Source organism: Citrus clementina, unplaced genomic scaffold (assembly GCF_000493195.1).
Source record: "Citrus clementina cultivar Clemenules unplaced genomic scaffold, Citrus_clementina_v1.0 scaffold_4, whole genome shotgun sequence".
Lineage (NCBI taxonomy): Eukaryota > Viridiplantae > Streptophyta > Magnoliopsida > Sapindales > Rutaceae > Citrus > Citrus x clementina.
The window spans coordinates 20,345,784-20,363,143 of record NW_006262274.1 but is presented as its reverse complement, the minus strand read 5'-3'; the positions used below and the strand labels follow the sequence as shown (position 1 = coordinate 20,363,143).

The window sequence follows — 17,360 nt, the reverse complement described above, 5'->3', positions numbered from 1 at the left end:
ATATCAAAGTGTTTATTTTCTCTATAATTAAATGCTGAATGTCAGTTTAGCATTTTGACTTGATATGAGGCTGCAGAATAAAGTGTCAAGTCCTTTTTCAAGTTTGATCTTTCTTTAATGAAAGAATTGGCGTAATCACTATCTGATATTTGAATTGAATTAAGGTACAAAAGAAATAGAAAGAGTTTTAGGGTCAATTTGGTAGTATTGTAGGTTTTTAAATAATTATTGTAGGTTGTGTTATATAAATAATTCAAGGTAAAGAGAATCGGTTAAATATGTGATAAAGCCTGTTTCTAAAAGTGTTGTGTGTTTTAAAAATAATCTTATATTTTGAATAAATTTTACTGTAAAAATATAAATAATTAAATTGGACATAATATTAAAATTTATTTATACATCAATGAACATGATATAAAGTATTTTTTTTTTACAGTGTATATGTAATAAATGATAATTGAAATAAATATTTGTATTATTAGTTTTAGATTTTAGAATAATACATGAGAATATATACGAGTTTGTATTAAATATAAAATTGGTTTCAAAATTGGATTTGAAAAGATAATCATTTCTTTTTTTTTTAAATTTATTGTAGAATGAGATGATTTTGCTAAAAGTGATTTTTCAAAAAATTTACCAAACACAAAAATTAATTTTAGCTTTTCAAAATCAATTTTGAATCGATAAAAAAAATCTCAAACGAAACCTTAGTCATGTTGCATCTTGCATCTTTTTGAATCACTAATTAACTCTGGCAATATATACTTCCTTGTTATTCAAGAAATGAAGATATTGAAGGGATTGGTTAAGATTTTACACAAAAACTTCTTCAGCTATACAAATATTTACCCTGTTTCACACGGTAGCTGTATCAATTTACTCCAGGGATTGCAAATTGTTTTAATTATAAAGGGTTTATGGTACAATAAATTATATACACAATCCGTCAGTAAAAGTATCAAATCATGAGGCAAAAAATTTATCCCATATCCCCATATTACAACACAGCATAATAGGGTTATTAGACTTTGTGGAAGTAAAATCCTCTTTTAACTTCCAAACGAAGCCTTAATCGAGCAGCTAAATCAACCTCACTTTATGAGCCGTAGAGAAATGCTTTCCAGCAGCAACCATGGTCGCCTCCGGGCCATCTTTCAAGGTCTTTTCACTTTCACTTTTGCCCGTTTTGAAAATACCGAAGCACGAAGCCAATGATGTGAAGAAGAACGATGAGCCCCCGCTCTCTTTTCTGGTCTTACTCATCTCGCTTTTATGTGAATACGATCGATCACTCTTTATTAACAGAAGCGATAATTTTAAAAAGAATATGCGCGCGCTCTCTCTGTGTAAATGAACTCAAAGTTTCCCTACATTTGCCCACCTCCTTGAGAAATCAACTTATATAACACAAATTTCCTTTGGGAACAAGTTAAACTGTGTCTCCATTGACCATGACTTACTTCTGTGGTACGGCGTCTTAAACAGTTAAACTCATCGGTGATGAAAATTCTACGAGCTATCATTTTCATTAGTCATTTGACTCGAGAAGAGTTCAAACCACGTGATCAATTCGTAAATTTATTATTATTAACATATTTTTTAGTTTTACACTTAATTTGACTTGTAATATAATTGGCTAACCTGGGTTGAATATGTTCTTATTAGAGTCCGTTGGAGTTGAAATTGCTTTTCAGAGGTTCAAAATTATAGTGCTTGAGCTTAAAGCATATCTATTAGGACCACCACACAGGAAATAGATGAGGCCCGCCATACAAAAAGATAATGAAGTCAAATACGATTCCTTTTGCTTGTTCTTTTTCGTGATTCTGTCTGGTATTGATTACTTCAATTTCAGCAGTATTTCAGAGAAACTTCAAAGATATCGATGGCTACAATTCTATAAAATTTTTGCACTTTCTTCCTGGAGCGAGCCACCAGTTCTAGGTCAAATACTGGGCTCGCTCACTATTTGCTTGGATTCGGAACTGGGCTTTCTTAACGACTAGCAAATTGGGCTGCGGCGAAGTTGTTCACAAAGAACCTATATTATCAGTTGTATTCATATTTACGATGGCTTTGATGGTGTAAGTCAGCTCGAAAACCCAATCCTCGATGACGAGAAAGTTAATATATAATTTTGATGTTGTACAAATCACAACATAGTCTTGAAAACCTTAAAATTTGAGAGACTTCAAGAGCCTTTAAATAGTTCTAATAAGTAATAACTCTTAGATAAACAATACGAGGAATTAAAAATTATCCTTGAAGGAGTGTACAATTAGTCCACCAATTTAGGGGAGAAAAAAAAATGAATAAACGAATCGATTTTGAATCGAATTTTAAATGAATTGGCTCAAAACTTAGTTGATTCAAATTCATTTTGTTTATTAAGGGAATCAAAGTCTTAAGATTCAAATTCAATTTGTTTAATTACTTTAACAGAGTTAATAAACAAATCGAATTGGATTGGAATTCATTTTATATTTTATTTAATTCAACTATCCTATAATTAATAAAGATTCAAATTGAATATGAAATATTGAAATTGTTCACAATTTGTTTACAAAAATAAGATTAATTAAAAGTTCAAGCAAGAGAAAATAGAAAATACCAACAATTTAACATCCTATAATATTACAAATTTATTATCCAAACCATATTTTTAGATTAAACAAAATAGTGATCCAAACTCTAAATTATAGACCGAACTCTCAAATTCTCTTCTTCTTTTTTTGTCACCTTAAAAACAAGAATCTTGCTGATAAATAAGTAAAAATAATGATACTAGGATGCTGCAATACTGATAAAAGTCACTGTAATATTCAAAAATATCAAATATATAGCAATCGACAGTTATAGTAAAGTCAGATCATAAGGTGATCGGCGTCATGAATGGTGAAGTGGAAATGGCATCAAGAAAACAAGAGGAAAAATTGGGCTAGTTGCTTATGTTTTCTACCCCATTTTATTGTCTTTCTTTTATTATTTGTTTATTATAAAAAAATCAACAATTACAAAATTAACCTTCAATTTTTATATAAAAATTTTAAAAATTAAATGGTAAACAATGTAATTTAGTTAAACCAATAATAAACAAATCTTAAGCGAATAGATTCGTTTATGACCTGTTTATTAAACGAATCAGTAAACTCATCGATTCCTTTATTTAGCTAATCGAATTCAAATTCATTCATTTATAAAATGAATCTATTTTTCTAAATCTAAATTAATTTAATTTAAATCAAATCGAATATAGAATAAACCAATCTCGACTCATTTTGCCACCCTACAAGACCATCTAAGCCCACAAAATCAATCCCATCAGGACATGAGCCCATTTAATCTAACTACAACAAGTTTTAGAAAGGGCCACAAATTTTTCTTTCTTTTCAACATTTTGAAAAAGGGTAATTCGAATACCACGGCTCATACTACTTCATATTACTAAGTGGATAAAGAGAAATTCTTCAGTTGAATGAAAATAAATCGACACTTGCTGTTCTTCTATTTAATTAATTTTCCGTACTGAGTTTTAATTGTGAGTTTATGTTGGGTTCATACACATATTAGGCATTGCAAGAGCATTACAACTGAATTGAAGCAATGCTGGGTGCTGCTGGCAGTTCCCTGCAACAGTATAGCTCTCCTGACTCCACACCGTAACACAAATGAGTCTTTGTTCATTTAAACTTGCCCTCTCTAGGAATTAGGAAACCCACTCTTGTTCTGTTTCTTCTCATGGCATATCCAAAATGGTCTCCTAACAGAATCCAAACATAACTAAAAAAAAAAAAACACTCGACAAGACAGGCAGAAGTTACGTCGCACAACCACCCACCCACTTGAGAACGAACGAAACGATTGATGCCCCCAGTGCCTCACGTCCACGTGAGACGTGAGAGATGTAACTAACATTATTAATACGAATGACAAAAGGTAGCACTGAGACCCCCCCATCCCAAACAAGTGGCGAGCCACACGAATCCGCGTGCAACGCCCCCGGTTTGCAGTCTTATTCCGAATTTTCTTCTGACATCAGAAACGACAAAACAAAAATCACTTTTTGGAGTTTGGACCGCGTACTTAAACATCAACTTGTTCACTTATTCACAGCCTGAGAGCGGCCGAACCGGACTGGGCTAAAAAGGATCTGTTGTTGTTCCCCTTAATGGTCTTTGGCCTTTTTTTTCTTTTTTTCTTTTTTCTTTTAGAGTAAAAATAAATAAAATTATTTATATTTCTTCTTTGTCGTATGTTACCACATAAAAGATACCGTCTTCTTTGACGTGGCAGCATGTTGTTCGACCGATGCGCTCCCTTTCAAAATGTATTTTTATGTGTAGTACAAATACAATGTATCCGATCGGGCCGGCAATAGCCAATAGAATTGACTCCACGTTACGAGACAATCTCTCTCTCCCATACCTGTCTGTTAAGTCAGTCCAATTATTTTTCTGCTGGCGAAATTATTACTAGCATATCTTTAAGATAATTTTATATTAAACATATTATAACATTTTTAATGTATACTAATAGTCTATTATAAGTTGATAAAATATATTTATCGTCTACTAAATTATTTGTTGATGTTCAAAAGTTAATTAAATTATAACAAATTAACGATTTTACCTTTGAAACTCAAATTAAGATAAAAAAAAATTATCACTTGTATATTCTTAAATTGTCTTATTATCACTTATATATATATATAAATTATCACTAATATCATTTGTTTTCATATAAAAAGACTAAATTACCCTTATGATGTCATTATAATTAAATGGTAATTTAATTATTCAGTGGATAACAGATAGATTTTATCAACTTAGAGTAAATGATTGATATATCTTAAAAATATTGTAATATATTTGGGCTTCAGTTATCTTACATAATCATGTAAGATATATGATTCTTTCACAGCCGTTAGATGAAAATCTAATAATTATGGAAATAACTTGATTTTATTACTTATATTTTCACAACCGTTGAATTTTTATCAAACGACTGTGGAAGAAAATTATATATTTTACATGATTATGTAAGATAATAATCTCCGTATATTTGATAATAAATTAAGGATATACAGTTTTCTTATTTTTAAAGTATTTACGCATCTCTATATTATAGGAGAAGTCTATGTTACAGATTCTGTAACATACATCCCCCACTCCATACACTCCACGTGTCCCCGCATTGAAAATAAAGAAAGGAAATGGCACCCTTCGGGGGCTGGCAAACCTGGTCTGTATGTTACAGAATCTGTATCGTAGCCAGCTCCCTATATACCTGAATAAATAAATAAAATAAAATAAACTTTTTTTTCCTGATTGGGGAATAATGGGCATCATGTCATGTGTCTCAATCAAATCGGCCTGCAGAATCGGCACCTACCAAAAAAATCCCATTAATTAATTCTTTTTTAATTTTTCTGAAATTCTAAATTTGGGATACCGGCCAAGGCTGTCAAGACTAAAAATTTAAAATAAAGGAAAATAACACGTGTCAGGATAAAACCGATCGAGTTGGATAACATAAAAGAGGGTGCACGAGTTACCATCACGTGCCCAGTCGTGGAGATTTCTGTTGACTGAATCATTTATAGCGAAACTGGTGGAATTGGATTAAAAAAAGGAGCAGACTTTATTTTCAATTTTTAATTAATATATCAACGGCGCTGACTCAGCGCTCTGACCCCGGGTCTGACCGCAAAAATATCTCGACGCTTGACCGGCGCACGTCCCCTTGATCGAACAAATGGTGCCTCCTTGGCCTTGCACCATACCGGCCATTTCTTTAATTAATCAATTTTCCTTTTAATTTTGTAATTCTCTCCCGTGAGCAACAATTAATTTAGCCAAAAAATATTATTAAATGGTTCATGTTTAAGGAGGGCATGAGGTTTCTTCCTAATTACTGCTCGTCTTTATTAATGTTTTATGTAAGTGCATAAAATTAACATTTTAATTTTTTTAATAAAAGAATATGTGGCATAGATAAGATAGAGTGGATATAAATTTAGTTAATTTTACAAAGAATTTTTTTTTTAGAAAGTATTTAGATGCATCCCACCAACATGGTTACGCCGGATCTGATCAGAATTTTGCGATTAACATGTTTTGGGGATAACGTGAAGAAGTAGTTGTACTAGCTGCACCATTGTTGGTTTAGAAAAAAAAAATTAAACATATTATTAAATATTTTAGTACTGTTTTTTTTAGAAAATATATTCATATACAACATCTAACAAGTTTAAATATAATCTGTGATTAAACTATAAATTTTCATTTAAAATAAAAAATATATTTATTTATAGTGATTTTATAATTTCTATATAAATCGTAACGGTCGGTCGATCTTCGAGTTTCAACTTTTTAATTTAAAAAAAAGATACAATTAAAAAAAAAGGATAAAAGTAAAAATAAAATAGAAAAGAAGGAAAATTGTTCCAAGTGTAAGGTTTCAACATCTTTAATTTTCAACTGTTCAGTGGTAGAATTAAGCTTGATATGTTAATTAGGCATGGAAAATGTCCTGTGGCAGGAAAGGAATATTTAAATGCACCATAAAGAAAGTTCAAGAAAGTAGTTGTCATCATCATGTGCATTCATCAAGTGGCAGACTTTTTACGCTGTCGATTCTAGATGTCGTATCAAGCCTCTGTCCTTTATGATTATATATAGTTCGATCCCGTGTCTGTATCAAATCCATCATGCGGGGGCAATTGTATTTGTCAAGCCATCCACTAATAATTAAGATAGTCAAGGACATGGGACATAAAACTATTATACTGACTGTAACATTTGCTATCTTAATGGGGTTAAAAATCATGACTCCACATCGATTTTTAATAATATCTCCATGTGATAACAAACTAATGCACACATTAACCTCCAAGATTAAACACCTTATTTTAATCAGTCAATTTCACATCAAAACTTTGATTTGGTTCAAAATGATTACGGCTGCGTTTAGGCGGGAATGTAATATCCATAAACCCTAGTAATGTAGTGTGTAGTTGCATGTCCCTTTCCAATACTTTCACCGATCGTGGCCAGGCCGTTCTTAGGGTGTATTTGAGAGTGGTGTGTGCTAGCTCAGCTGTCAAGGTATTGTAGTTAGGTTTTGGCAACTCAATAGTCATTTTTTCTTAATTCTACTTGATAATAATTATGAATTTTACTTCACAACCGCTGTAACTTTCAGTACCAAACGCATCTTTGGACATCTTAATTTACCAACTTTTAAAGGAGAAAAGACAGATAAAATAAAGTTTTAAAAGTTACAAATTCCAGTTGCCCATCACATATCGTCTTAAATTAGAGTCCTTATGATTTATTTATTCGTTGTCTTAATAATTTATTTCAAATTTTAACCACACAATTATTCAACATTATATTCATGCCCTCTTTGAGTTTCCTTAGAGATAATTGAAATGAACTATAATCCAACTTCACAAGGTTTCTCATGTCTAATTAACACCACAGAGTCATGGTTAGCATCTGATCAGTTACCGGCACTAACCAAAACAAATTATTGTTAGTTCTTTAATTAATCTCATCAAATTTTTCTTGTTTATGTCTCTCTCTCTCTCTCTCTCTCAGTTAAATAGCAACCAACCATATTTACTTATTGTAAGTAAACCACTATGTAACTTAGCCTTGGGCCGAGTAATTTTGCCTTTGTGTCATACAGTTTTAATTTCGTCTTTCATATATTTTTATTATCCATTGCAATTTGAAAGGTTGAGATTAATTACGTAACAAATAATCTATGTAGAATTTCAGTATCGAATTGTCGATGATTTCAAATTAAACCATCGCAACTTTAACACATTGCATTTAATTTATGCAATGACGAAAGGAAAAAATTTGGACGCTTCCAGTAATGTTGCATTCACTACAATCTGAGGCCTATAATTTATTTGTTTCCAGTTAAAAAAAAAAATACTATCTTTAGTAGATGGTGTTGTTTGTAAAATTGTGAGAGATAAACTATCCATTTATTACTTAAAATTTAGTTAGTGATAAGTTATAGTTGGTAAACGAATGTGCTCATTCTATGACGAATAATTATATACATAGCAATTAGCATGATTATATAGCGCCTCATAGCTAGCGCTGAAATTCTGAATCTAGGTAGAAATTAGTAAGTGGCAATGTCACTTATGGTAAGATGACCAAATTATTATTTATTTTTTTTAAATACTAAAAATGTATTTTTTATGTTTTGGCCTTGTACCTCTGCCATTGTTCAAATTCGGGTGTCTAGTCAAATAAAAAATTTTGAAAACAAATTGGTCAATGCTCTTGGGGCAAGATGACCAAGTCATGCATTTGATCAGGATTATCTCCTGATCTGATTATATACTGAGCAAATAATTTAATTACTGAGAGACACATAGTAAAAGATCTTGAAAAGCTCAAAAGAGATCAGATAATGAGAGAATCATTTTCCGTCATGCATTAAGTTATTACTCCATCTATTACATGGTTATGTTACGTTGAATTTATCGATATGCATTAAAGATTAGAGAAAAAAATGTTTAAGCAAATAAAAAACTTTATCAATGGGGATGGGGATGGGGATGGGGGGCATCCGTTTTACATTAATTAAAATATGCATTAAATATTAAAAAAAAAGTGTTTAAGAAAAACCCACATGTGCATTTACACGGACTTGTGAGTGTGGGGTTTATAACACTTTCCCAAAACCCCAAACACCAATAATAACTTAAGCATTACTTTAATCAAACGGATAAAAAAAAATGATCTATTGTGATCATCATCGTGAACAAGAAAACTATTAAAATGACCAATTTGATCTTCTTTTTGATAAACCAAAAAGATCAGAAACCATCCCATATATGTGCTAACATTCACTTACAGGAATCGTCCATCTGAACCGTCAGATTGATCATGAAATCTAGTCATGATCGAAAAAAAGCTTTCTAGGTCAGTCGCGATCCTTTCTGAAAATGACATCAACCAATTAGATTCGATCAGTCAATTTTCAACCGTACGATTAGTTCACCTGATAGGTGAAACGCAGTGTTCACCTGGGCCCACTAGTAATTGTAATCGGCGTTCTTCTCACACCTTCTCAGTTCCTACGCTCTAGACTTTTGGCTTTACCAGTACAAAACGCTGTACCAGTAAATAATGATTTTGTGGAAGGGCGTTTCCGTCCATAAGGAAATTTCAGTAGATCGAGGGCGGTTTTTGGAATTATGCGTGGTGAAATAGAAAACTCGTGTATTCGCTGACACTCCCGGAATAGCTGGTGACTCCGCCACGTCACTACCCAATCCACAACGTCCACGTCACAAAACCCAATCAAACGGTTCAGAATCCTTCACCGCTCCCCAAATCCAGCGGCTCTCACGTCGTGTTCTAGAGCCTTCGATTAAAAGAAATTGAGCGCTAACCATGGTTAGCTATTGTAACCCGAGTTCACTCGCTCGGTCAAGGTTACATATCCGCAGAGAGAAGGAATTTAATATGTGTGTAGGCTTAGGGCAAGAAAACTCACACTGAGTCAACTCGGAGCGTTTCCTTGCCGCCTTTCAAACTTTATTTCAATTCATTTGCTTGTCTATCGCACTTCATGTCTTCTTTGGTACTGAGTTGATTCCAATTTCATTGTTTTTCTTTGAGGAGTTTAAGGTTGTGTGTTCCGTTCAGATCTCGGAACCCGGTAAGCAAATTGATGTTCCATTAGATTAAATTAAAGTTGTTCAAACTAAGATGTTAATAAGTTCAATTAAATTTGTTTTATTATTTAAGCGTTTTATTTCTTTCTTCTTTTAACCGTCGTGACGTTACTAGTGATCGTGGAAGTTTCTTGAATGAGTAGCAATAATGTTTTAATGCTGAAGAAAATTTTGTAAAAAGATTCTTTGAATGTTGAATAGTGCATAAAATCTAGATCCAAACCCTCACATGAGTTTTGTTTTATTTATTTATTTTTTTCTCTTTTGAAATTTACTTAATTAGTAAGGAACCAATGGATTTATTAATTGTAGCTTCTGATAAGTAACCATCTTTTACCATAATAATTTTTTGCATAATACTCATTTGGGAGCCTGCGTTTTTTGTATAACCATTGTTGAGTACATAGCCATATTTTCAGCTATTCAGTGTTTGTATCAAGTTTTTTTTTTTTTATTCAATTTGTTTTCTTTCTATTTCAGATTCTTGACTCCTGATAGCCCCTGGCTTTTTATCATGGCGTGGTTAATGTAGTATCAGTGTTAAGTTTGTTTCTTTGCTTCCATTTGTGGGTTGGGATTGGTTTCTGAGTAGTTCGATTGATGAATGTTTGGGGATTGTTAAAGTATAAATTAGTATCTGGTTTGGAGCTTGGCGTCTTCTTGGGAGGGAAGGAGGAAACTCTCTTCCATAGCCTTGTTGCCGGCCAAGACATCAGTTTGGTTCCTTGTTCCGTTTCATGTCTCGTAAGTTAGACAGCCCAGTTCAGACTCAGATGGCAGTGGCAGTCTTCAAAACCCCGCTTAGCGGGGAGTACCACGGGAACAAGAGAGTGGAAGGGAAACAACCTGCGGGGAGGAGACGGGTTTTTGTTCAGACTGAGACTGGTTGTGTCTTGGGGATGGACTTGGATCGCAGTGATAATGCTCATACTGTGAAAAGAAGGTTGCAGCTTGCTCTCAATGTTCCCACTGATGAGAGCTCGCTTACTTTTGGGGATATGGTGCTGAAGAATGATCTTAGTGCGGTTAGAAATGACTCGCCGCTTCTTTTGACACGAAACTATTTGCATAGGAGCTCATCCACTCCATGCCTTTCGCCAAGGGGGAATGATATCCAACAAAGGGATAGGAGCGGTCCTATTGAGATATTGGGACAATCGGATTGCTTTGCTATTACAAAAAAAATGGTGAAAGACATTGTGAAGGCAATTAAGATGGGTGTTGATCCAATTCCTGTTAACGGTGGCCTTGGGGGTGCTTATTATTTTAGGAACAGCAGATTTGAGAATGTAGCAATTGTGAAACCAACGGATGAAGAGCCTTTTGCTCCCAACAATCCAAAGGGCTTTGTTGGTAAAGCTCTTGGGCAACCGGGATTGAAGCGCTCAGTGCGGGTTGGTGAAACTGGGATAAGAGAGGTTGCTGCTTACCTTCTTGACCATGATCACTTTGCAAATGTGCCTCCCACAGCCCTTGTGAAAATCACACACTCGATCTTTAATATCAATGATGGGGTGAATGGGAACAAGACTCACAACAAGAATCTGGTCAGCAAGATTGCATCTTTCCAGCAGTTCATAAAGCATAATTTCGATGCTAGTGATCATGGAACCTCAAGCTTTCCTGTTTCTGAGGTGCATCACATAGGGATACTAGATATTAGAATTTTCAACACGGATAGACATGCAGGGAACCTTTTGGTAAGGAAGCTTGATGGTGTTGGGAGCTTTGGGCAGGTGGAGCTCATTCCAATTGATCACGGTCTATGTTTGCCTGAAACTTTGGAAGATCCATACTTCGAGTGGATTCATTGGCCCCAAGCTTCAATTCCATTCTCAGATGATGAACTCGAGTATATTAGAAAACTTGATCCTCTTAGTGACTGTGAAATGTTGCGAAGGGAGCTCCCCATGATTCGAGAGGCGTGTCTTCGCGTGTTGGTTCTCTGCACAATTTTTCTCAAGGAGGCTGCTGAATTTGGTCTGTGTCTTTCTGAAATTGGTGAGATGATGAGTAGGGAATTTCGTGCTGGAGAAGAGGAACCCAGTGAACTTGAGGTTGTATGCATTGAAGCAAGGAGGTTGGTAGAGGAAAGGGAGAAGGAGGTGTTGTCACCGAAAGCTGATGCAGGAGATGAGGAGTTCCTATTCGACTTAGACTGTGAGGATGCAGCATTTGACTTTACACCAAAAATGGCAGCAGATGATTACATGAGCAGAGCCCAATTTCATCTTGGAATTGGATTCGGTAATGGTCGTTTTGCGCTTTCAAAATTGGACGAAAGCATTGAGGAGTTAGAGGAAAGTGAAGGCGAGGAAGAGCAAGAAGGATTTTCTACATTGCCAGCTCCTGAAAGGATTCCATCCATTTCGAAGCTATCCATGTCGCTCAAGACCACCTGTTTGGGTGACAAGAACCAAAAATATCAAAAGTTCTCAGGTTCAAAGCCAGAGAATGGCTGCCTTTCTAACACATCTTCTGGTCACAGGAGTGCAAACGAGCAGCTTCCTGCATGTGTTAGCTTTGTGAAGCTGGCAGACTTGGGTGAGGATGAATGGACGCTGTTTTTGGAGAAGTTTCAGGAGCTGCTCTACCCAGCATTTGCAGCAAGGAAATCTGTTACTGTAGGTCTGAGGCAGAGACAGAGGCTTGGTACTTCGTGCCAATTTTGACACAGAGATACCAAATATATTGGTATCGGAGAGAGTACTTAATATAAAAAATAAACGAAGACTTGTAGGTCTGTTGGACTTGCGACTTGAGAAGGATTGTTAGGATAGGTTGGTTTTGTGGGTTTTCTTCCTGGAAGTTGTAGGTGTTGGAAGTGACTAGTAGAGGAGGAACTTCTGTAAATATTCTTGACATCAGCTTAAGTGGAGAGCTGAGTAGAATTGTTTGTATTTGTTGAACGTTTTTGCTTCGCTACATGTGGACTTGTCTGATAAATAATTTGTAGAATAATATCCCTTGAATAATTTGATGTAAATACTAACCCTTTGTGTTTTTTCCATTTTACTTTCGTTCTACGTTTTGTATCACTCTAAGATATGGTTCATAGATTGAGTAATTAAGATGAATCAATTATCGGATTTGTTCTTTTTTAACAGAGAATGATGTGTTTCTGAAGATGAACAACCAGATGATGGCCGCATCCCCGTCCAAAGTTCTTGTGCTTGCTCCATTTCTCCGGAGAATAATGGCCACCGAATTAGTGCGAACATAATTGGCTGAAACAGTGGATTTCGTGTATTATTGAGTTTTGAACACAAGTATCGGCAGATATGAGCTCACATAATATATTTTATGATCCGTGACGTCTTCCATATATCTCTCTGTTCTGAAACATCTGGCTGCCATCCACAGTTTGTTTGGTTAACTAACTATTTTTCCGCCGTCTTATTTATGGGATATTTATCAGGATTGTATGAGTATATTTAATTTCATTCTGAAAAGGACCCAAGTTTTTGTTGTGCTAGTGAGGCTACAGTGTGATCTATACGTAATGGTTGTTCCAAATAATCTATTCAATTGAAAGATTTACCATCGATGCCGACCTAGCAAACAAACGACAAAGTAGCATCACGCGTAGGGTGTCCCACTAACAGCCGGGACTTTTTCTAAATTCAATAATTGAGGTTGGCCCTTTAAGATTTTGGGAGAGTTGCATGCTGTAACTTCGTTAGCTGCTTGCTCTGTTTTTCTCCAGAAGATATGCTGGGGGTTTTACAGTTGTTTCTGCCGTTGGGTTTACCTGCTTCATAGTATGCTACATTAGTGGTTCTCTTCAGACTTCAGACGATACACGAATTCTTAAAGTCATATTTCGCTATCATTATAATAGGGTAATTTGTTTTATATATTAAGTTATGGCTACTTTAAAATTACTCTAAGGCAAAGCACAAATTACAACTACACATACAAAAGAATAAATAATAAAAAATACGTTATAATTTTAATTATATAGTTATGAAAGATTATTTCACCGTTGGACGGTTCCAACATAACCAGATTCTATATATTAAGGATGTGTTTGAGATTGAGGTTTAAGTTACACTAAAGTGTTTAGTAAACACTAACAACTATAACTTAAAATATATATTGATATGATTTTTCACTTGTATAATGAAAAATCTATTATATTTTTAATAATTTTATTAAAATTTATATTTATTATATATTACTAACTTTTGTTTTATAGTTACAGTTTATTTTTCACTTTTAAAAGTTAAAATATCTCAATCTCAAATGGACCCTAAAATAAGCAAAATGATTTAAAATAACGTGCATATAAAATTATTTTACGTGACGCTTTATAACTTTTGCTTGGAACAAAAACACTTGTACCAACAAAGTGTTGGCTCCTCTGGCAATGGAGTTCCCTTAAGTGGCTTGATTGGATTTGCTCCCCAGTTCGAGTCGCAGGGAAGTCGCCTTTATTGGGAGAACCTGTGCCTCCCGGTTCAAGCGGGAACTTCTAATCTGAGTTGTGGTACGGGTTTAAAGGTGCCTCACACAGTTGGGGCCCTCTCCAAGATACCTCGTGGTTAAGACAAAAAAAAAAAAAAAAACTCTTGCTGTCTCTTGCGTTGCCTCAAAGTTCAAACCGAACATTCTGTAGAAACTTGCTCGAAGATAGCCATCAGCCTATGAGTTTTGTGTGTCAATGTCAAGTTATATTCACGTGTACAACTGAAGTTAATCCGCAAGACTACTGAGAAGAAGATAGACATGGTGGCGTTTGGTAAAATTCTTCATCTATCATATCAGTCACCAAGTTAGCAGGCTATCATAATATCATTGCCTAAATTTGACGAGCAAAAATATAAAATTATAATCTCATCTTATAAGAAAAATTGACACAATGGACAATGACTAACGTGTCACTCTTATCTCTCTTTGGCACTGTAGCTTGTAGTATATTGCCACTTGTTTTAGTGGGGGGTCCATTAGGACATTAGGGTGTATTCTTCCTTGCTTTTTACATTGATTGCAATTTAAGATAAAATCATGAAAACAAGAGGCAGCCAAAAGTGGGGACTGGAGACTTGTCTGGTTGTTCTATACCTTTCAACGTGTTGAAGCAACATGACAGTAACAGCTGACCATGTGTGACAAATGCTGGGACAATCGTAGTTTTGCTTGCAAGCTCTTTGTTTTATTTTGATTAGGGGGATGGAAATACATATCGAGTTTGGCATAATGTCAATCCATTTATAAGGGACAAATAGTGAATGAAGAGGAAAGCCGGAAGCATGTGCACAGTTAGCATTAACCTCAAGCACCATGTGTGAAAAATGCTAGGGCAATCAAATTTTTGGTAGCTCTTAAATGGGTGATTTTTACATTTAAGGGGTGATGTCTATTTCAACCATAAAATAAATAAAAATATATAAGACAATAAAAAAACGACGGTTCAATTGAGCTGAACTCATAAGGCAGCGGTATGCTAAGGATGCTCCAGCTCATTATACTTCCACTATTATAAAAATAATACCTCTTTAATTTCGTTCGACCGGAGCTTTTTTATTTGAACTCCTATAGTCTGGCCTGCTCAGTACCCAGTCAGGTCTTTTTTTGTTAAATGACTCATATATATATATAACCGTTGAATGGCATAAAATGTGTGAACCATACCATTAAAAAATAATTTATTTGGATTTGATTTGAAAACTAAAAAATGAAATACTTGTTATTGTATTCAAAGGAACAATAAAGAAGAACTATTTTCCTTTCTTTTGATTGAATAAAAAATAAAAATACACAAGGTAACAAAAAGATAGTGGTTCAACTGAGTTGAGCTCATGATGCAGTGGTAGGCTAAGGACACACCGGCTTGTTATCCTTCCACTGTTGGGGGCGGAAGGATTGCGCTGCTCTGCTCTGATGCTTGGCGATTGGTCATGCCATTTACTGAATTATTAATTGTTTATGGACAATGTGTGATAACAAAATTAGAGATGAGCTGCCGAAAATATGTAGTATGCTTGCTTGAGGGGTGGAAATGAAGTGATTTGATCCACACTTGGGCAATTCTGTATTGAGAAAATCTAGTAGAGATTGTATATTACAGATTACTCACTGCTTATTGGCTAAAATCTAGTATAGGGTGTGGCCAAGGTCTTTTACTTGCAAAATGGAAACCATGCATTAAGATGGGCCTGGATAGGCCGAATCCTAAAAGGAGTGGGCTTCTATTTCTAACAACCTTTTAAGATACTTATGAAACCCCAGTCGTAAAATGCAAGTAAATCATAGAAACAACAACTGTAATCAAAATATATCAGTTTAGAGTTTTTATTATTACTCAATTGGGGATTTGGGGGAAAAAAACAAAAAAGAGTAATTCTTCGGACCCCTTAAAATATCTAATAAAATCTCTTTTTAATTAAAATTAATATAAATCAATTTATTCACTGTTTTGAATAGAAATTCAATTAAACACTTAGATCAATTTTTTTTTTAACAAATTTTTTACACCAACCCCATTTCATAATTTATATTTTTATTTATATTTTAATTTTAACTGAAAAATATTTTTATTTTTAGAAGATTATAAGGTTTCGAATTATGAAGACAGAAATTATATAATAAAGAAAAAATTTAGGATAAATTTAATATTTTAGGATTTGTATGCAATTTAAAATGATATATTTAGAAAAATAATAATGAGAAGATGGTTAATATTAATGTATAGATTTATATTATATCAAATAAAAAAACTGAGTGTATTTTGGGAAATAACATTAAACAAAAAAAGAGCTCTATAAGAATTTTAGAGGGGCGATAAACTCGTTAAAAAATTCAAAAGGAATTCGGCTAGTCAAATTGGTCTAGATTAACAGGGCAATGTTGATTAGAAAGAGTAATGATGATTGCACACAAAATCATTAAAAAAAAAAAAAGAAGAAGAAACATTTAACTAAAACACATACTTATTCACGTTATTAATTTTATTCTTTTATTTGTTTTGTTCAATTTTGAGTCCAAATAACATTTTCCTATTTAGAATTTAATAGCACTATGTTTATAAAGTGAATAAACATTTAACGCATTATAAAAATGCAACGAGAGATCAATCCATTCAAGATTGCTTTAATTGATCTCTATTTGCATTGGAAGTTCGGTACGAAATGAAGTAATCTAACGCAAGCATATCAAATACAATATTTTCCTTTTGACTTAATACTTCTATTCTATATATCTCTATTTTGTTTATTCTAAGAATATGGTTCCTATCAAGAGGAGAAAAAAAAAACAAACAAATATGTTACGTTTGGTATAGAAATATTGTCCCTATTCCTTCTTATTGTAGTGCCACGAGGGACAAGTCAAAGACATTACAGCCATTGCGGTTGCCAAATCACATAAAAGAAAGCTACTCATTTTTATTTTATTCTTTGATGACAAGAGTAACCTAATGCAATGTTGCACAAATATAAATAAAATAAAATAATTAGTTTACAACACTGGGCAAATTCAACAATCTTATCCCCCCCAAAAATACCCAAAAAAAAAAAAATATATAGATAGAGAGATCCAAAGTCCAAGTTTCTTTCTACTCTGCATGCACAAAATACTTGGGCAATGCATACATAGAAAGCAATATTTACATCTATATGACAAATAAATTGTGTAACAAGTTTCCAAA

The 17,360-nt window shown here is 33.9% G+C and overlaps 1 protein-coding gene across 1 annotated transcript; it reads left to right on the top strand.

Moving 5' to 3' along the window:
• Positions 1–9,474: 9,474 nt before the first annotated feature.
• Positions 9,475–12,727, top strand: LOC18044366 (phosphatidylinositol 4-kinase gamma 5). Its single transcript, XM_006437780.2, has 2 exons — positions 9,475–9,696; positions 10,193–12,727. Exon 2 carries the CDS (start codon positions 10,450–10,452, stop codon positions 12,382–12,384), a length of 1,935 nt encoding a protein of 644 aa, XP_006437843.1. The 5' UTR covers positions 9,475–9,696; positions 10,193–10,449; the 3' UTR covers positions 12,385–12,727.
• The last annotated feature ends 4,633 nt before the right edge of the window (positions 12,728–17,360 follow it).